This window comes from Delphinus delphis, chromosome 6 (assembly GCF_949987515.2).
Source record: "Delphinus delphis chromosome 6, mDelDel1.2, whole genome shotgun sequence".
In the NCBI taxonomy this organism is placed as follows: Eukaryota; Metazoa; Chordata; class Mammalia; order Artiodactyla; family Delphinidae; genus Delphinus; species Delphinus delphis.
The window spans coordinates 10731971-10753618 of record NC_082688.1 but is presented as its reverse complement, the minus strand read 5'-3'; the positions used below and the strand labels follow the sequence as shown (position 1 = coordinate 10753618).

Sequence of the window (21648 nt, the reverse complement as noted above, 5' to 3'; positions counted from 1 at the left end):
GGTTGCCTGCCTGCCAGCACTATGGCTCACCATGGCATTCCTTTTGTCCATTTACCCTCCTCCCAGCCACAAAGCCTCTAGGTTCCTCAACACTCCTCTTTGTCCTTAGTCTATTCTTTCCTGCCGCTGAAACACCACTCTTCAATAACAAACTCCTACTTGCCATTTAAGACCCAATTCAAATGTCACCTTCTTTTTGAATCCTTCTATTACTAAGCGCAGACAGAATTTTAGGTCCTTCTTCTATCCACTCATAATTCTGTGTATTCTGAGAGAGGCAGAATACCATAACGGTTAAGAGTTTGAATTTTACACTCAAATCACCTTTGTTCTAATCCAGGTTCTGCCACTTTCTAGTTGTACAATCTTGGGCAAGTCATACAACTATTTAAACCTAAGTTCCTTCACCTGTATAGTGGAGAGAATAATAGTATCTATCACATAGGACTGTTTTGAGGATTAAATTAATATATTATCACATGTTTAGAAAAGGGCCTAGCACATAACAACTATTATGGAAGGCTGACAATGATATCCTGATTATTATTGTTATTTTTATAGCACTTATGGTAATGTATCATAAAAATATCCTCTGTAAGACCTTAGGCTATGACAGGATCTAGAAAAAAGCAGTACTCAAATAAATGCATGTTGGATAAATGAATAAATGTCCACTTACTAAGTACTGACTATATACCTTTGCATGAGATTTCTTAGTAAGAAAGACATTTCTAAGCCTACTGAATAAAAGAAGAAACTGTAGCTCAGACAAGCAAATTGACTTGCCCATGTCTGAGCAGGAGTTTGAGGAAGAGGCCAAAGTAGCCAAGTATTCAGTCCAGTGCTCTAGCTACTATGCCATATAGGGAGTGGACACACACTTCTTCTCTTAAGTGTTTAATCCAGAGTTGAGGCCAAGCTGGCTAAAGTCAGCACACAGAATGAGAGTGAGTGCTGAGGAAAAAGAGCCAAATGAATTTTTGTTTCTTGTTCCTATGCAAAGCCTGGGAGGACATTTTCTCCCAAGTCTGTCTGACACAAACCTACATACTTCTTTGCCTGTGAGGGAACCTTGAGCTGCTCCAATCATAGATATAAATAGGCATTTAGAACTGGAAATTAGCCAACACAGAGGACTTTGAGGGAAAACGAGAAATGTTTAACTGGTATTCAAGTTGAGTGATTGGTTTTAAATAGTTTGGGTTGCATATTGAATTAGAGGGTTTGTCTTTTTTTATTCAGTCACATGTAGCAAAAAACCCAAATCTTTTCTCTTAGAGGTCCTTATAACACTGAAATCATTGTTTACATTTTATAAGACACATGAAGACAAATGGTGCCATCAAATTACAAGCCATCTACTGAGGCCCCGAATGTGCAGCCTCAGTGATGGTGGTGAGAGCAAAACCAGAACGTCGAGGTCATGGAAGTACTTGAGCTTGGTAAAAAGGGCCAGTTATGGTAAAATCAAGCTTATTCCAGCTGGAAGTCAAAGTTGGACTGTACTTGTCTCTCCCTGAGGGTCTCATGGGACACTAAGCAATCATTAATGTATTGAACAGGGGATGGAACTTGTTGGGAGTGCTTGAATCTGGGTGTAAATCTCATCTGTCATTTCCTAGCTGGGTACTTCCTGTTGGGCAAGTCACTCAAGTTCTCTGAGCCTTAGCTCCCTCATTGGTAAAATGGAGATAATACCACTTCCCTCATAGCTCATGATTCCCTCCACTGGGTGCTGGAGCAAAGAAGCATACAGGTTTGAGTCAGATAGACTTGGGAGGTTAATCTAAGATAAAGTTATTAAGTGAAGGTGCACAATAGGTGCTCAATAAATGGAAATTCTATCACTTCTTTTTTTTTTTTAAAGATGTTGGGGTAGGAGTTTATTTATTTATTTATTTTTGCTGTGTTGGGTCTTCATTTATGTGCGAGGGCTTTCTCTAGTTGTGGCAAGTGGGGGCCACTCTTCATCGCGGCGCACAGGCCTCTCACTATCGCAGCCTCTCTTGTTGCGGAGCACAGGCTCCAGACGCGCAGGCTCAGCAGTCGTGGCTCACGGGCCTAGTCGCTCTGCGGCATGTGGGATCCTCCCAGACCAGGGCTCAAACCCACGTCCCCTGCATTAGCAGGCAGACTCTCAACCACTGTGCCACCAGGGAAGCCCACTTCTTATTTTTAATTAAACACGGTTAAGAACTTGGAGATAACAGCTCTCTCTTCCTAACACACCACCTAGAAACAGTAAAAGACTAAAAGGAAAATTATATGCCCAGTATCAAAAACCCAAAAGCAATGACAGATGAAATAGGTTTTTCTGAGCATCAGCCTCCTCAATTCTGGAGAGAACACAGAGTCTGGAGATGTAAATGACTGAGGATCCCTTGTCATGGTGAGAGAGCCACAGAGGGTACTCAAAAAACATTAGGTAATAGTGAGGAAGGTTTTTCATTGAGGAAATGCTTAAGAATTCTCCCCAATGGATAAACTTTCTATTGTATCTAAGTATAAAAAGAAGAAATACAAATAAGGCCATATATGAAAAGCCCATAGCTAACATCATACTCAGTGGTGAAAAACGGAAAGCTTTTCCTCTAAGATCAGGATCAAGACAAGGATGCCCACTCTTACCACATCTATTCAAGATAGCATTAGAAGTCCTCGCCAGAGCAACAGGCAAGAAAAAGAAACAAAAGGCATCTAAATCAAAAAGGAAGAAGTAAAACTATCTCTGTTCACAGAAGACATATGATCTTATATGTAGATAACTTAAAGATGTCACCAAAAAACTATTAGAACTAATATAAGAATTCAGCAAAGCTGCAGGATACAAAGTCTACATAGAAAATCAGTTGCATTTTTATATACTAATAATGAATTATCTGAAGAGAAAATTAAGAAAACAATCTCATTTACAATAGTATCAAAAAGAATAAAATAGGGGCTTCCCTGGTGGCGCAGTGGTTGAGGGTCCGCCTGCTGATGCAGGGGACATGGGTTCGTGCCCCGGTCCGGGGAGATCCCACATGCCGCGGAGCGGCTGGGTCCGTAAGCCACGGCCGCTGAGCCTGTGCGTCTGGAGCCTGTGATCCGCAATGGGAGAGGCCACAACAGTGAGAGGCCCGCGTACGGCAGAAAAATACAAAAAAAAACAAGTGGTGTTGGGAAAATTGGATATCCATATGCAAAAGAATAAAATTAGAGTTTTACCTTATGTCATATGCAAAAAGCAACTCAGTGTATTAAAGACTTAAACATAAGACCCAAAACAGTACAACTCCTAAAAGAAAACACAGAGAAAAAACTTCTTGACATTGGCCTTGGCAATAATTTTTCTTTTTTTAATTGAAGCATAGTTGAGTTACAATATTGTGTTAGTTTCAGGTGTATAGCATAGTGATTCAGTATTTTTACAGATTCTATTCCATTACAGGTTATTACAAGACAATGGGTATAATTCCCTGTGCTATACAGTATTATCCTGTTGCTTATCTATTTTATATATAGTAGTTTGTATCTGTTAATCCCATACCCCTAATTTGTCAATGACTTCTTGAATATGACATCAAAGCAAAAATAGAAATACAGGATTAAATCAAACTAAAAGACTTCTGGCAAAGCAAAGGAAACAATCGACAAAGCGAACAGGAGACTTCCAGAAAATTTTTGCAAACTATGTATCTGATAAAGGGTTAATATTCAAAATATATAAGGAATTCCTACAACTCAATAGCCAATTAACTAATTAATCAGCCTGATTAAAAAAAGCAAATACTAGGGACTTCCCTGGTGGCACAGTGGTTAAGAATCTGCCTGCCAATGCAGGGGACACAAGTTCGAGTCCTGGTCCAGGAAGATCCCACATGCCGCAGAGCAACTAAGCCCATGCGCCACAACTACTGAGACTGCACTCTACAGTCTGTGAGCCACAACTACTGAGCCCACGTGCCACAACTACTGAAGTCCGCCCGCCTAGAGCCCGTGCTCTGCTACAAGAGAAGCTACCACAATGAGGAGCCTGCGCACCACAACGAAGAGTAGGCCCCACTTGCCGCAACTAGAGAAAGCCCACGTGCAGCAACAAAAACCCAACACAGCCAAAAATAAATAAATAAATATTTTTAAAAAAGTAGCAAATACTTGAATAGACATTTCTCCAAAGAAGACATACAAATACCCAACAGGCATATGAAAAGATGCTCAACGTCACTAATCATCAGGGAAATGGAAATCAAAGCCATAATGAGAAATCACCTCATGCCTATTAGGATAGCCAGTATCAAACAAGCAAGCAAGGAAGCAAGCAGACAAACAAACAAAAAGCTTCAGAAAATAAGAAGTGCTGGAGAGGATGGGGAAAACTGGAACCCTGTGCACTTGGGTGAGAATATATAAATAAAATGGTGTGGCGACTATGGAAAACAGTATAGAGGTTTCTCAAAAACTTAAAAACAGAATTATCATATGACACAGTAATCCCACTTGGTATTTATCCAAAAGAGTTGAAATCAGGATCTTGAAGAGATATCTGCACTCTCATGTTCCCAGCAGCCAAGGCCATGTTCACTTTAGCCAAGAGGTAGAAACAACCTAAAATGTCCATTGATGGATGAATAAACAAAATGTGCTATATTCTATTTACAAAAGCCAGAAAATGGAAGCAACCTAAATGTCCATCAACACAGGAATGGATAAAGAAGGTGTGGTACATACTACTCATGGAATATTACTCAGCCATAAAAAAAGGAATGAAATAAAGCCATTTGCAGCAACATGGATGGACCTAGAGATTGTCATACTGAGTGAAGTAAGACAAAGAAAATATCATATGATATCACTTATATGTAGAATCTTAAAAAATGGTACAAATGAACTTATTTACAAAACAGAAATAAAGTCACAGATGTAGAAAACAAACTTATGGTTACCGGGGGGAATGGGGGGGGATAAATTGGGAGATTAGGATTGAGATATAGACACTACTATATATAAAACAGATAACTAAAAAGGACCTACTCTACAGCACTGGGAACTCTACTCAATACTCTGTAATGACCTATATGGGGAAAGAATCTAAAAAAGAGTGGATATATGTATATGTATAACTGATTCACTTTGCTGCATAGCAGAAACTAACACAACATCATAAAGTCAACTATACTCCAATAAAAATTAAAAACACAAAGCAAAAACAAACAAAAACCAAAAAATGTGCTACATACATACAGTGGAATATTACTCAGCCTTAAAAAAGAAGGAATCCTGTCATATGCTGCAACATGGATGAAACTTGAGGACATTATGCTAAGCAAAATAAGGCAGTCACAGAAGGACAAGTCCTGCATGATTCCACTTATATGAGGTATCAAAAGTTGTCAAACTCTTAGAAGCAGAAAGTAGAATGGTGGTTGCCAGGAACTGGGGGGAGGATGAAATGAGGAGTTGCTGTTCAATAGGTATAAAGTTTCAGTGATAAGATTAAGAAGTTCTAGAGATCTGCTGTACGGAATGTGCATATAGTTGACACTACTGTACTGTATACTTAACAATTTGTTAAGGAGGTGTATTTCCTGTTACATGTTTTTTACCACACAAAAAAGAGCAGCTATGAATGGAGACCGAAATAAATTAATTTGCAAGAGACACATATGACTTGAATAAATGAATAAAAATGTTTGATTTTAAAAAGAGAATGAATGCAGCACACACCCCACACCTGAGTGCACATGTGTACCAAGCTCATGTGACAGAAAACCCTCCCATACATCATCAGCGTATGTCTCAAACCAACTCTGAATTCCTGTCTTTCTCTCATTCCCTCACATTCAATTGGATAAATCCTATCAATTTTACCTATTAAACATTTCTTGAATCTATTCCCTCTCTTCAATCTGCACTATCACTGTTCTACTTGAAACCACACTGTCTATATCTCTCGCCTGGACTTCTGTAAAACCCTTTTAACTGCTTTTTCTCTGCTACCAGTTTCACTGACCCTTACCCAGCTCCTCATAAACAATTTACATGGCTAGAACGATCTTTCCAAAATGCAAATTTGACCATATCCCTCTTTCTACTTAAAACCTTTTAGTAGTTGCCTCTTGGTCTACCCCCATAATTCTTGAATCATGGTCCCTGCCCACTAGGGTACTGAAGGATTCACTTCATGGGTCGTAAGCAGATCCAATTCTCTATCATGATGAAGTTCTTCTGCTGGCCAAGTAAGAACAAGCGATGCAGGCTGGCCCCACAAAGGCTTTACTGAAGGAGCTATAATCAAAGTTAGTTGAAGGCCACTTTTTAGAGAACTGATTCCAAACTCAAGGAATCTGCCTTATCTCCTGCCACTTCACAACATGTGCCCAGTGCTGTAGCCTGAGTGAATGAACTCCTTGCCATTCCTTGAAGATTCCTTGTACAGTCTATTCTGTCTAGCAGGAATAAAAGATGTTTGGGTTTCCACCCCTTCTCAACATAGCTAATTCTTCCTTTTCCTTGAAGGCTCAGTTCAAACTTTATCTTCTCCAGGAAGTCTTTCCTGAGTGTCTTCAGTCCTCAACCATGGCTCTGGTCCAAACAGAAAAGAAGCCCTTTCTTTCTGTACTCCCTGGGCAACCTCTGTTATCACCCACTGTATTATGATGTCCGTTTACATATCTGTCTTTCCCACTACACTGAATTTACAGTACAGGGGGCCTGGTACAGAGTAAGTAATACTGAGTAAATGTTTGTGGAACTGAATGGGTATTACCTTCCCTACTTTACAAACAGGCAATCAATGAACTTTCTGCTGAAATATCTTTAGTGACACTGAACAGCAAAGTAGTCTTGCTGATTTCTGCCAGACTAAGTAACTACAACCTTAAGTGATTGACATAAAAAGTCCTCTGGGAAATTCCCTGGTGGTCCAGTGGTTAGGATTCCGTGCTCTCACTGCGGAGGGCCTGGGTTCAACTCCCGGTCAAGGAACTAAGATCCCATAAGCCGCGTGGTGTGGCCAAAAAAAAAAAAAAAATCCTCTGGATGCTTTAGAACCAGAATTGGATTCATCTTCTGTAAAAATCCTTAGGAAGAGTTGAGGCATCACAAGTGGAGCTTTAACCATTATCTTATATATTTAAGATTTTCAAAGCACTTTCATATCCAGGCTCTAAAAGCAGTTTCACAGTTATGAAAGTAAAGATGGCTCCCCCTAGCAGCAGATAAGAGGATCAAGGTGAGCAGCTACAGGAGCATCTGGAGGCCCGAGCTTTCAGGGTAGATCACAAAGAGTAAGTCCTAGAACTCACCTGGACTGGCCCAATGCTCTTATTCCGGCCTCCAGGCATCCCATCTTCTCTGATTGCTGGAAGGAAACATAAGTTAAGACAGTAAGAAGCATGCCCACAGAAGTCTAGGCACAAAAAGAGAACTTATTTGGCCAAAAGCATAAAGTAGTAATTGGTGAAGCTAAGATTAAAACACCGATCTTTCTGGACCCAAAGCACATATTCTTTCCATCATTCCAGGCTAGCTCATAGGCAGCAGATACTTTTGGGTCCCCAAAGCACTGGATACACACTACACACACTGTATACATTCAATATGCTAAACAAAGATGACAGCCTTATTAATAGTCCTACAGTTACAAATAACCCACCAAGATAATGCATTTGAAGGCCTTGATAAATTCAAGGGGGCGGGGGGAGGGGGAGATAAAAAGAATACTCCCATTTTAAAATAAAATATTTTTTATTTCTAGTTTAGGTTTGAGACTAATTTGCAGGATGAGGAAAACAGGTTTTTTGTTTTTTAATTACTCAGAATTTTGACCTCATTGGCTCTTTTCTACAAAGGCAGTCAGTAGAGTTCCCTTGCAGTTGATTTCCCACTCATGTAATTCAACAAAAAGAAGCTATTTAGCATTTCCTAACTATAAAAAGCAGACTTTAAATAGTACCAGCCTCATTAACAACTACTAACACTATTACCATCATTGTTTACAGAGTACTTAATACCGGGGCACAGACGAGGAACCCTGATTTGCAATTACAGAAGGGTTCTGGTGTATGGCAAAGCTTTCTGGAAGATATAACTTCTGAACCTAGTGTTTAAGGATAAATATGATTTATGCAGGCAGGAAAAGGGTGCTCCAGGTTGAGTGGACAGCATACAGAAAAGCTTCAAGTTGAAAGTAAGCGTGTGTGTGTGTGTGTGTCTGTGTGTGTGACAGAGAGAGGGAGAGAGGAAGAGAGGGAGAGAGGGAGAGAGGGAGAGAGGGAGAGAGGGAGAGAGGGAGAGAGGGAGAGAGGGAGAGAGGGAGAGAAGAGTAGCAAGAGATAAGGCTGAAGAGGCCAACTGGGGCCAGATCATAGAGAGCCTTGGATGCCAGGCTAAGAGTATGGACTTTAGCAGAGGAGCCTGAGGATAAGATGGAATGCAGGGGAGGATGTGGTCATGTTGGCATATTTGAAAAATCTTTGTGATGGCAACTGTGGAAGGTGGCTTGGAGAGGGTAATATTAACAGAGAAGTAATGGCATCATGTGAGAGCAAGCTTTGCTATAATACACCTGGCTCCAAAAAAAATTAACACGCACAACCTGTAAAGTCGTTAGGGCAGGGCTGGTTGCCTCAAAAGCTAAGGGCTCCAAGTCTAACAGTTACCTGTGGTAACTGAAAGGCTGACAGGAAGTTCATTTTCCTTAAAGCAGCCATTATTCTTAGTCTTAGAAGATCACACACTCAGAATTAGACAAGCTTGAGTCTAAATCCAGTTTCTGCCAGGTCTGTGTAATTACAGACAAGTTTTTTTCATCTCTCTGAACTTCAGTTTACTTAAGAATAAAGAGGGCTATTGGAACCTGTCTTATGGGGTATTGTGAGGATAATATATAATTTAGCTAAAGCACCAAGCACAGGGGCTGGCATATGAAGTAGGAGGTAACAGCCTGCTTTACAAGGCTGCTGTGAATTTGGGTCAAGAAACATAGACAGCTAGATATATATTATCTAGATGCATGCTGGTTGTTGTCTAGAAGCTCTCTTTCAACCTTATTTCAAGTTCTAAACATACTTAAAATTCCTCCTCTGCTGTTCCAGGGTCAATGACAGTCTTCAGATACTCATATTTCCAATACTGATATCTCACACATCTTTGCTTCAGCTCACAGGTACAGAACAAAGATCTGTCACTGGCAGATAGAACACTGACTATTTCTCACTTGATACTCCACTCTCAGTGTCTTGGAGGTGAGGAAGGAACTCAACTTGCTTTCCTTTTTGTTTAAAGGGCCACAAATCTTAAAGATTTACATCTTGCCAATTTCACCTTCTGATATCTAAAAACTCGTGTTGTCCCTCAACCCCACCTGGAGTAAGAAACTCCTATACGTGTTAGATAGTATCATCGGTAAAATTAACCCATGAGGAAAGTATTAGTATTATCACTCCCACTGAACAGATGACTCTAATGCTCAGAAAAATGAAGTATTTTGCTTAGGGTGATAGAAACTAAATATCAGAACCAGACTATCAGATTAAGACCAACCTTCTTTCCAACACTACAATTTCCTGAAGTGTGTGTGCATCCCATTGGAGAAACTAATTTTAGGTGGTGCTTAAACTCTTAATTATACATTTATCCTAATGTGCATTAAAAATACTGATTTGCCATTCACTGAAGTGATAAAAATTCCATTTGAAAATTAACTTTGATTTTTTCAAAAATATAATTTAAAGAAGAACATAAACAACTGGTTTAATCAGAGATGGTAACATCTGTTAAGACGGCATGATACTGTCTGAGGTGTGGGCAGCAATACCACATGTCACAGTGCCTCTGTTAAGAACCTGGATCATATTTTAAAACTTATATTCAGATACATGAGATTGCATTTGATCCTCACAACAACCTTAAAAAGTATATACATTATTATTATCCTATGCAGTTTAGACACGAGGAAACGAAAGCTCAAAGAGGAAAAGCAACTTGCTCAAGGTTATTCGGCGAAGAACTAACAGAGCTGGGATTTCAATTTAGGTTTTCTGATTCTAAAGTTGTGCTTGTTCCTTGATGCTACACTGAGCTAAGAGCAAGTTTTTCAGCAGGGCTGAGAGTCTTCTGGTAGTGAAGTTATTAAAATAAAACAACAGAACAAAGGCCTTCTGGGTATAGGATCACAGGAACAGTTCTGTTGCACCTCTCGTCTAAGCCTAAGAGAATGGCACCAGCTATGGTTCTTCTATCTACTCAGAAGAAGCACAAATACTTTTTCTGCTCTAGAACTCATGTACCTACTATTCCTCACTTGCTTAGGCCTGGGTAGCCAACCAAACCCAGAAACCAGAAAGGTAGAAAGACATAAAGCTAACTACATCAAAGCGCTGTTCAAAATCCACTGGTGCTTCCCTGTGGTCTATGGGCTAATTAAATACAAGCTCCCTAGCTTGGCATTCAAGATCCTCTGTGATCTGGTTCTTATGGGACTCTCCATCCTCATCTTTAGCCAAAAATGTTACACTGTACCTACAGAGAACTATTTGTTAGTTCTTGAACATGCCATGCTGTTTTACAACACAGTTTTGCCTCTGCACGTGTTGCTGCCTCTATTGAGAAAGAAACTTCACAGTGGAAAAATCTAACACCACCACGTTACCCAAGTGACACCACCTTAACTAAGTGACTCAACTTAAAAGGACCAATAATGGGACAAACTTACACCATGTGCTCTAGATAGGATGCACTAAAAGGACACAACATAGCTTTTGTGGCATTCTTGCCAAAACTGCATAACCGCAACCTAATTGTGAGGAAAGTGACAAACCCAAATTGAGGGATGGTCTACAAAATAAATGATTTGTTTTCTTAAAAATTGACAATGTTATTAAAGACAAGAAAAGAATGAGGAACTACTTCAGATAAAAGGAGATTAAAAAGACCTAAGAACTAAATATAATGTGTGATTTTGGATTGGCTCCTAGATGAGAAAATAGAAATTGCTACAAAGGACATTGGGATAACAAGTGAAATCTAAATACGGTCTGCAATTAGTTAATAGTATTATGTCATGTTAAATTTCCTGATTTTGATAATAGTGCTGTGGTTATGTTAGAAGGAAAGGGGAATGAAATCTGTAACTTACTCCCAAATAGTTAAGAACACACACACGGAAGAAGAGAGAGGGACAGAAGCGGGAGCCAGTTTTACAAAGCTCTAAGTTTGTAAGGAGCTTGAACTTCTATTCCTTCAAGATTCTGCTCAAATATTATCTCTCCTTGAGATTTCTCGGTGCTCCATTTTTATCCTGGTAAAGTGATACGGCAATGCCACAGGATCACTGTCTCAACAATGTCGTTCTACAAACAGCAACCTCCTCCAAGCTTTCCTTAACCTTTTCACTTTTGAACTAGTTATCTAGCAAGTTATGAGACAACAAAGTTATGGGAATTTTAAGTATTTTCGCATAATTACTTAACTGATATGAATTCCCCATGTGGCTCAGTGTAGCTTCCTCTTGCCTCTGATGATTTTAACAATATTTCTCCCATCCCGTTTCCTACCCTGCCCCCGCCACCACCACAGTCAATTCATCAAACCAGGAAGCATCCTACACTAATTGGGACACGAGAAAAGTAGGACTTGGTCATGGCCCATGAGAGGATCACTGTCTAATAATGGGGGCAGTGGGGGAAACAGACAAGTACAGAGACAAAGAGCACAAGGTGATCAGCGTTATGCAGAGAGCAAAAAAGGGCGATGGAAGCACAAAAGGGTTATATGGTGGGGGGTGGTGTCAGAGAAGGCATCTTAGAGGATGTTACAAATAAAAGCTGAGTCTAGAATGAAAAGTATATATAGTCAGGTGAAGAAGAGGGGGTAGAACATTCCAGGAAGATGAAACCAAATGTGCAAAGCCCCCAAAACATGAAATATCCCCGAGTTCTTGGAGAACTGGATTATGTGGGAAGAGCAGAAGGGAGAGGGAAGGGATGCCAGAGGTCTTGAGAATCATTCTGAGGAGCCCGACTTTACCTAAAGACTGCAAGATGTATGAGGAGGATGTGTTTCGGGGGTACTGGTGTAGTAGTGGGGATGGACAGAAAGGGCCCAGCCTCTACTCACCACACTTATTTAAATCTCCCTCATTGCTTTGCTAATTAATTTCCTTACCAGCCAAGTTCAAGGTCTGAAAAGATATCTATGTCCAGAGATGGGGGGCATAGGCTGAGTGTAGGCTCACACGTGACAGCTGTATTTTTTAACAGTTAATTTTTAAAATTTTGAGGTTAAGTTTAGATTTATAGAACAATTGCAAAAACAGTACAGAGAATTCCCGTATACTCTACACCCAGCTTCCCCTTCTGTTAACTAAGCTTACATAGCCATAGATCATTCATCAAAACTAGAAAATTAACTTTGGTAGAACACTATTCACCAAAGACTTTATTCAGATTTTCCCAGTTCTATTAATGTCCCTTTTCTGTTCCAGAATCCAATCCAGGATCTCACAATGCATGTAGCAGTTATGTTTCCATAGTCTCCTCCAATCTGTGACAGTTGCTTAGTCTTTCCTTATCTTTTGTGACCTTGACACTTACGGAGAGTATTTTGTAGAATGCCAGTTATTTTGAAGAATATTGCTCAATTTGGGCTTGTATGTTTTCTCATGATGAGACTGGGGATAAATCTATCCATCCCTGTGTGTGTATATGTGCATATGTATATGCGTGCCCTTCTTAGTGATCATATCAGGGGGTACATGATGTCAATGTAAACACACTGATGTTACTCTTGATCCTTTGGCTAAAGTGATATCTGTCAGAATTTCCTATTGAAATGTACTATTTTTCTCTTTGTAATTACTAAATATTCTGAGACTATTCTAAATATTCTGTTTCTGTTTAAACCCATGCTCTCTTATTTTATCATCCATCAGTGGATCTTGCCTATAGCAACTACTATGGTGTTCTAATGGTGATTTTCTATTTCCCTCATTTTTTCAACACTTACTAGAATTCCTCTGTAAGGAAGAATCATCATTCCTCTATTTATTCAGTTCATTTTATCAGTATGAACTCATGGATATTTTATTCTTTGGGTTATAAACTAATATATATATATATATATATATATATATAGCACCTTCTAACTTTCCGGCACCACAAGATGCTCCAGACTCATCTTATATATTCCCTGCCTCAGCCCTAAAATCAACCAGTTCTCCAAGGACTTCTGATTCCTTTTATTGATATTTAGAAACCAAGATATGGACGCTAGGTGTGCTCGTTACTATTGGGGGTGTCATTGCTTCTAGTCCTTCTCAATGGCTGAGCTAGGAAATATATGTATGTATACCAACTCATGTATCTACACACACATCTATGTTTTTTTAATCTATCTAAACATGACTCCATATTACAATAACCTCTGACTCCAATCTAGTACCAGAGGTTTCATTCTAGCCTTCCCCTTTCCTGATTTATAACTTCTTTCCCTGATGTGAGAAACCCAACTCTCATTATCAACAGTTTATTTCCTTATTTGTTCAACCCTAGTATACAAACAAAGTAGTGAAAGAATTCCTAAACCATAACCTTGAGAGAATCAAATTTATAAACCAGAGTGCTTTGTTTGTATACAGTTCTTTTTGTCTTCAGTTTTAACAGCATACAGTCAAAACACTATTTTCCAAGGCCAGCTCCTTTCTTCCTCATTCCCTTCAGTGTGGCTATGTGATTTATTTGTAATATTAGACTCATTTGCTAAATGCTACAGTCTCTCTCCACCCCTGCCCACTATACTGGTTGCTTAAAAAAAATTTATATACAGTGAAATTCACTTCTTTTGTGGTGCTCAGTTCTATAGCTTTTGACAGATGCATAAAATTATGTGTCAAACATCATAGTTCCATCACCCCAAAAATACTCCAGCGGCAACTGCAATTTTAATTCTGCTTTCTCAGCACCAACCAGGAGGTGGCAGGGTTTCTCTCTGAGACGCAGCCTTCACCATGCAACTGAGCCTGTCTGCTCTGCATGCAAACGGGCCTAGGAAGGCAGCTCTACATCCCTCACACCTCATGTGTCATCTTCTCCTGGCTATGGTTAGAGGGGTTATGTTGGGTAAGCTTCTTCCTCCCTGGAAGAGGCAAGTTTGGCTGAAAGCCTCAGAATCTCACACTCATGACTGAATAAGCAGGACGATTCATCAGAGAGAGTAGTCAAGAAAGCAACTCATAAATATGCTTTGATAAAATACTCTCAGTGAAGGCAACAAAGGAAGATGAGAAAACTGTAGACCAAAACCAAGTCAGATGACCAGACTCTCTCTTCAATACATTACTTGGTGGCTTGTAAGGATTTCTGCAGGAGTAAACTGATAGTGGGGAAGGGAGAGGATTTCTAGGTAGCGGAAGGAAACTAGCACAGGCAGGACAGTGCAAGGCATGCTTGAGGTACAGTAAATTCTGGACAAATGAGGTTAGAAACATAGACAGGGGACAAAGTTGGTAACAGTTTAAATGCCCTATTAAATGTTTTTATCATTCAGTAAATATAGCACATTCCAACACGCAACTAGTTATCCCATACAGTAGACATGTGAAGCAGTGTGTTGTCCATCTGGTTAGGTACAAGTTTTGCTTGATTAATAACAAATTACATTTTAAAAATTATTAACTGTCAATACAACAACCACTAATCCAACTACTTGTAAGTCATTTTACCTCCCTAAGCTGCCTCTGTACACTGAGGGTAATAGTTAACAATAGGGTTGTTGTGTGTATTTAATGAGATAATGCATAGAAAGTATACAAGACTTTTTGGTACACACAATGCTCAGTAAATATTAGTATTGTAAGTAAATTATAAATGACCTATATTTACCTAAATGCCCTTCTATATCTCTCTTACCTCTCTTCATAATAGGCAAGTTTTCAAAAAAATCTTATTATCCCATACACAATTTAAAAAACCAGTCTGAAGTGTCTGCTACAAAACCAATTTGAACAATTCATTAAATCTGACTAATCCCCACCCCATACTACTACTATGAGCTCTTAATACCTCGCTGGGTATTTTATATACATAGTCATATTTAATCCTCTACAGAGCTCTGAAAGTTAAGTATTATCATACCATTTTAAAGGTAAGATTTAGCATCAGAGACATAAAGCAAACTGCCCAAGGTCACAGAGCTAGTCTGTCACCAACCTCTCCCCTCCTGAACCTCTATTCTTTTACTGAACTACACTGCAAGGCTCTCCACCCTCCATGAGAATACTCCTAAAGTTCTGACATTGGCCCTCTTCCTCTTCTGTATCCAAGTTCTCTCTTTGGGTGACTTCTACCCACTAACAAAACTTTACCACCTCTATGCCAATAGCTCCACAAACTTCTACTTGTAAGCAGGACTTTTCAGCTCAGTTTCAATCCGACTTCCTTAGTGGACATCTATGTGTGTGTCCTTCTCAGGTACTTCAAATTCAGCACCTACCAAGGTCAACATTTTGCCCCATTCTTTTATTAATTAATTTACTTTTTTTTTTGCGGCACACAGGCCTCTCACTGTTGTGGCCTCTCCCGTTGTGGAGCACAGGCTCCGGACTCGCAGGCTCAGCGGTCATGGCTCACGGACCCAGCCGCTCCACGGCATGTGGGATCTTCTCAGACCGGGGCACGAACCCGTGTCCCCTGCATCGGCAGGCGGACTCTCAACCACTGTGCCACCAGGGAAGCCCCAATTAATTTACTTTAATTCGAATTATCAGCTTCAACCTCTGGTACTGCCCAATAGTCAGTATGTCACCAACTCCTATCAGGTGAGCTTCTCCCACATCTCCCCATCTGTGCCATTACTTTCCCCTCCTCCTCTCCTTCAGATCCTTCATACCTTTCTTGTGGACTCTTCTAAATACTTTCTAAGTGTTTTTTCTGCTTCCCCCACCCCAATTCATTCTTCAAAGCTGCCCTCTGGATTAACCCCCTTAGAATATTGGTTTATTCATGTCATCTTAGGCTAATGGCTCTTGGAAAACTTCCCAATAAATCCCAAATTCTTCACCAACCTGGATGCAGATTTCTGGGTATGCCCAACCTGAGTATGCCATGCTTATACCAAACAAAATGATAACACATTCAGGGGACCTACTGCCTTCCTGCCATTTCATATAAAATTCCTGCTTCCTTTCATCATGCCCTGAAAAAAGAACTAGTGGAGTATATTAATCCTACTTAGTACCTGATTGTTAATTGGGGTCTTGTCACATGGACCCTGTGCATTCATTCTCACAGGATCCTTAACATCTCACCAGTCTTTTCTCCCACCTAATCTGGGAGATCCCTGTAGGAAGATTCATTTTTGGGTTATGAGTACACAGTACAAGTGCAGGCTTGGGAAATGAATAACTCCAAGGCTTAATGGCTGACACTAAAGATAAAGTGATGGGTGAAGTGTGGGTAGCAGAGCCACAAGCACCACTCACCCTTCCGGTTCATCCCCATCTGGAGGCATTTGAGCAGGCGGCAGTACTGGCATCTGTTCCTCTGCTTCCGAGACATGACACAGTTCTTGTCACGACTGCACCGATATACCCGCTTGTTGCAAATGCTCCGCTTGAAAAACCCTTTGCACCCCTCACAGGAGATGATTCCATAGTGCAAGCCTGTGGCGCGGTCCCCACAAATGAGACAGGTTCGTTGTTCAGCCCGATCATCTGGAACAGAAACTGAACATATGCAAGTTAGAACACAGTGGAAATAATGGCTTTAAGCCTGCAGATCTAAAATTAGCAACCCTGGATAGACCCAGAACATTACCCTCTCCAGGCTAACTGGCAAAGAGGTGGCATCTTTAAAGCCCTTGTTGTAGGAACAGACTCCTGCATCTACCTGTAGATACCACAAACATAGCCTAACTAAAAAAAGAACTCACATTTCTTCCTCTGAGTTTCATCACCACTTGGACCAGTAACCAAGTCAGAAACCTGGAAGGTATCTTTGACTCCTCCTTCTCCCTTACCTTCTTTAGCAACAGCCCATCACTTCTACCCTGTAGGAAGGTGGTAAGGATTACTTACCATGTATGTAAGTGCCCAGCATATGGTATATACCCAATAAATGATAGTTATAATTATTAACAAGCGAAGAAGCTTCCATGCCCAGCTAAGCCATCCACGCATCCAATAGATATATACTGAGCAACTATTCTCTTCTAGGCACTGTTGTAAGGCATGGATACAGCAATGAATAAAAGACCCTGGTGAAGCTTACATTCCAGCAGAACATCTACTCTGTGTCCAGGCGCTGTACTAGGTATTGGGTATTCAGAAATAAATCATCATAATCCCCACAGTCAAGGAACTCACTGTCTAGCAACAAACAAATTAGTCAAAGCAGATATTCAGGCTGGAATATAGCTCTTCACTTCCTCTTTGGACCAAGCAAATTCCACTTTGGACCAAGCAACTGCCAAAGAACAGGCATATGACAAAAAAAAGTGCCTTGGTGAACTATGTCAGACCTTGGTAGCGGGTCCAAGAAACCTCCAGCAGAGAAAGACAAATAACATATTATATTACTTAGAAAACAAACTTCTGGTTACCAAAGGGGAAAGGGAGGATGGAGGGATAAACTGGGAATCTGGGATTAACAGATACATACTACTATATATAAAATAGATAACAAGGACCTACTGTGTAGCACAGAGAACTATATTCATTGTCTTGTAATAACCTATAATGGAAAAGAATCTAAATATGTATATAACCAAATCACTCTGCTGTACACCTGAACACTGTAAATCAACTATATACCTCAATTAAAAAAACAAAAAGGAAAAAAGAAACCTCCTGCAAAGATTCTGATCTGTGCCAAGCACCTAACACGTGTTATTGTGCTGAATCATCACAACAAACCTAACTGAGGTACCCTTATTTTACAGCTGAGGAAACTCATGAAGCTCATGAGGTAATATCACTCTTCAACAGTCACCCATCTAGTAAGAAAGGGAACTAGGGCTGGAACCCCCAAAGTCTATGTACCTAACCAACATACTCTGTGGCCACGGCAAGGCAAATCTATCCATTCTACGCAGGTAAGTCAGGCCCTTCCCTTGGGAAACGCACACACACACACACACACGCACACGCACACGCACACGCACACGCACACACACACACACACAGCTTAAAAAAAGCCAAGGTCTCCCTTTGTAAATGAACAAACAGAAAGAAGCAAACTGTCCCAAACGGTGCTTGTCCAGATGTCAGATAGAGATTTCTGCACCTCTGATTCTTATAAAGGACTTGAAGGGTATTTAAAGTATGTTTACATTCATTATCTCACTTGTACCAAGACCAGGGCATGGATTATTTTTATCTTATAGATACGGCAAAGAAAATTCGGTGAGTACCAAGCGTGTACCATGCAGTGTTCAAGAAGTTTTTACTGTCTTATTTATTCATCTCAATGACTGTGAGAGGTATCTTTATCCCCATATTACAGAATCAAGAATCTTAAGAGTTAAGAAAGGGCCTTAGAAATTGGCTCCAACAGACCTTTATCTGAGGCATGAAATGAACTCCCTCTACGATATTCCAAGACAAGGGGTTGGAACTCTACTTGCACATATCCAGTGACTCAGTAAGGTACTTCATTCCATTCATTCCGTTTTAGATAGTTTTAATGGTTCAAAAGCTTTTCTTTACACTGAGCCAGAGTCTATTAACCCGAAGCTTTCCTCATTGCCCTGAGTTACGTGCTCACGGGCAAAAAATAAATGTATAACCTAGCCTAGTTCATATACCAACCATTCAGAGATTTAAAGATAAGTGGGGTTCCTAATTTTTCTTCTCCTATTTCTTATTCTTAATCATATAGTATCAAAATTTCTCGTAAAACAAAGTATCCAGAACTAAATGGTTTGATTTTCTCAATTTAAGACTCAATTAGTTTTGTTTATGTATCTGCAGCTATCAACACCAGTATATACATAGTATTTTATAATTATCAATGCTATGCTATAAAAATGCTACACATTTTATAATGGGAAAAAAATGAAGCTTAAAGAGGTAAGGAAATTTAATTGGTTATATAATCAGGAGTGGAACTGAAATTAGAATTCAAGACTTTCTGATTTTGAGACTGATGTATTTCCAATCCCCCCCGACATTTAATTCACATCTGGTTCACAGACATCTAAATCCTGAAGTATTTATCACATATTAACATTAACGCATGTCTTTCTTATTCCATTCTTGGGAAGTGTAGGATTTCTAAACCCAATGGTAGGACTTTACACTTGTCTTTGATCAAATTTATCTTTATATAAGAAATTCTATGTGTCATTCTGGTCTATGGAACTCTTTGGGGATCCGGTCCTGCCACCCAGTATATTAGTTATTTCTCACTCCTCCTCCTTTTCTCTAATACTGTATGGTCAATATTAGATCATTTTCATTTCCAACCTTAAAACAATATTCAACAGAAATGTGGCCTCAGGCAAGCTGTTGGAGCCCCTTCTCAATCTGACTTAACCAAATTAACCAGCTGGAAACAGCTGTTCAACTAGTTTTGTCTGTTAATTAGGCCAGACATTTCTCTATCTTATACATAAGGATATCATGTTATATGCCTCACTGAAATTTGTCTATCTTTTACATAAGGATATCATGTTATATTCCTCACATGAAATCTGAAATTTCAGATTCATTACATCTACAGTATTCTTTTACTAGTGAGCCTAACAACACAAAGGAGATGTTCATAACCATATAGCACTCTTAATCTATTCAATGTTCTTAATCTGTTAGTCTACCTGAAAATGTAACGGGGAAAAAAATCAGGCAAATAAGCACTTCAAAGTAGAGACTATGGGAACACAGCCAATATTTTATAATTTTAAATGGAGTATAATCTACAAAAATATTGAATCACTATGTTGTACACTTGAAACTAATATTGTAAATCAACCATACTTGAATTAAAAAATATATATATATATATAAAACACCACCACCAACAGAAACAATAGCAACAAAAACAAAGTAGAAACTATGGCTCTTAGTAACTGTAGTGCTCAGTAAGATAACAGACAGAGTTGTTGATGAAAATCTGAGGGTTTGAAAAATGATAGGTATTTAAAACTCTGAACAAGGCAGCTTGCTATCTACAAAAATAGCAATGGGTTAAAAAACAGTAGGAGAGAAGACTCTTACTAATTTATCAGAGAAGTTCAATGTTTGTCTTGATCAGGAATACTAGAAGGTAAAAGGGCTCAGACAGTGTACTCTAAAAATACCATTTCCTATGAACAGGAGCCAGGACTCCTAAGAGAAATGGTTGATTTCAGGTTTGAGGCAGAATGTATACAAGATGAGTCTTGTACTACCCAAGACTAATAATGGGGTTATGTCAAAAGGATACAGGGAGCAACATAAAAGCCTCCCACTGGCCTTAAATAGAGCAGACTATGCATCAAAAAGAATGATGGCAATGGATTAAAACACTTCAGATATAAAAATCAATGAGTTCATAATAATATTAAAAAGAAAAACTTCATTAGTTACCACTGGAGGTTTCTAGGACACCAATTCAGTATTCTGAAAATTGATGAATGAAGGGGAAAAAAATCAAACATTAAAGTAAAAACTATTGGAAACTTCCTCTTTTGCTCTCCTCCCCATGAGTAAGAGAAGAGAGGAGGGTGAACACTAAGACAGTTTTTAAGAACTTTAAACTTTAATTGAGAAGACTGGCATTAGGTAAACAGATTTGCCTGGCAGTCAAGGGAAGAGGATTGGGTGGGGAGGTAGAGTTGAACTCGGGACCCATGGCAAGGTAAGTCTCAACTCAATGATGGAAAGGAACGAGACAACTGTCAGCTCTCCAAAATCTTCTGAGCAGAGGCAGTAGAACATAGAGATTAAGAACTTGGTCTCTAAAGTCAGAATCCTTGGGTTCAAATCTAGGCTCTATGACTTACTTCCTGTGTGACTTTGGAAAGCTTCTTAACCTCTCCAGAGGTACCTCAGTTTCTAGTCTATATAAAATGTGGATCATACTACCTTCTTCAAGGAACTGTTGTGAGAATCAATGAGCTAACAGATGACCTATAAATGACATGGAGCTCTAGCTTCCTCATGGTCTGTATTAGAATGAGACAGCTTTATGAACTCTAAAGTACTAGACAATATTGTTGACTGTCTTTTTTTTTTTTCTAACTTAAAAAAACTTGAAAAATTCCACTAGCACAAAGGAGGAGTATTCAGTCAGTCTGGTGGCAGGGTAAGGTAATAACAGATTTCCTAGAGGAGGTGAATTCTGAAGTATGCCTATCAGTTAGACAAGTGAAAGGAGAGGAGGGTATAAGCAGAAGAAACAACTGGCATACAAAGTAATGTCTCAATTTTGGCGCTAGAAACCTCTAACTTGGGTTTTCCTCAAAACAATCTCATTCATTTCTAGAATAGCCAATATAGTTTACTAATCTTCAGCAAGACTAACTCAAGATGAGTTACGCAGAAATATCCACAGATACAACATCAAGTTATGTCCTACCCCTCTATATGTAAAACAGTCATGATTTGCCCAGAATTTTTCTCCTGCAAGATGTTCTCAAGGATGCTTGCTGGTTACTCATGAGAAATAAATGTAACCACACATGGGCATTGTT

General features: G+C 39.5%; 1 protein-coding gene across 2 annotated transcripts in view; it reads right to left on the bottom strand.

Annotated features, from left to right (window-relative positions):
• The window catches only part of NR6A1 (nuclear receptor subfamily 6 group A member 1), a 201312-nt gene that overhangs the window by 17787 nt on the left and 161877 nt on the right, over nucleotides 1–21648 (bottom strand). For both annotated transcript variants that reach the window (XM_060014169.1, XM_060014170.1), the window contains exons 3-4: nucleotides 16460–16702; nucleotides 7287–7342 (exon numbers count right to left, since the gene is read on the bottom strand). In XM_060014169.1, coding sequence (XP_059870152.1) covers nucleotides 7287–7342; nucleotides 16460–16702 — 299 coding nt within the window. The remainder of the gene's footprint in view (nucleotides 1–7286; nucleotides 7343–16459; nucleotides 16703–21648) is intronic.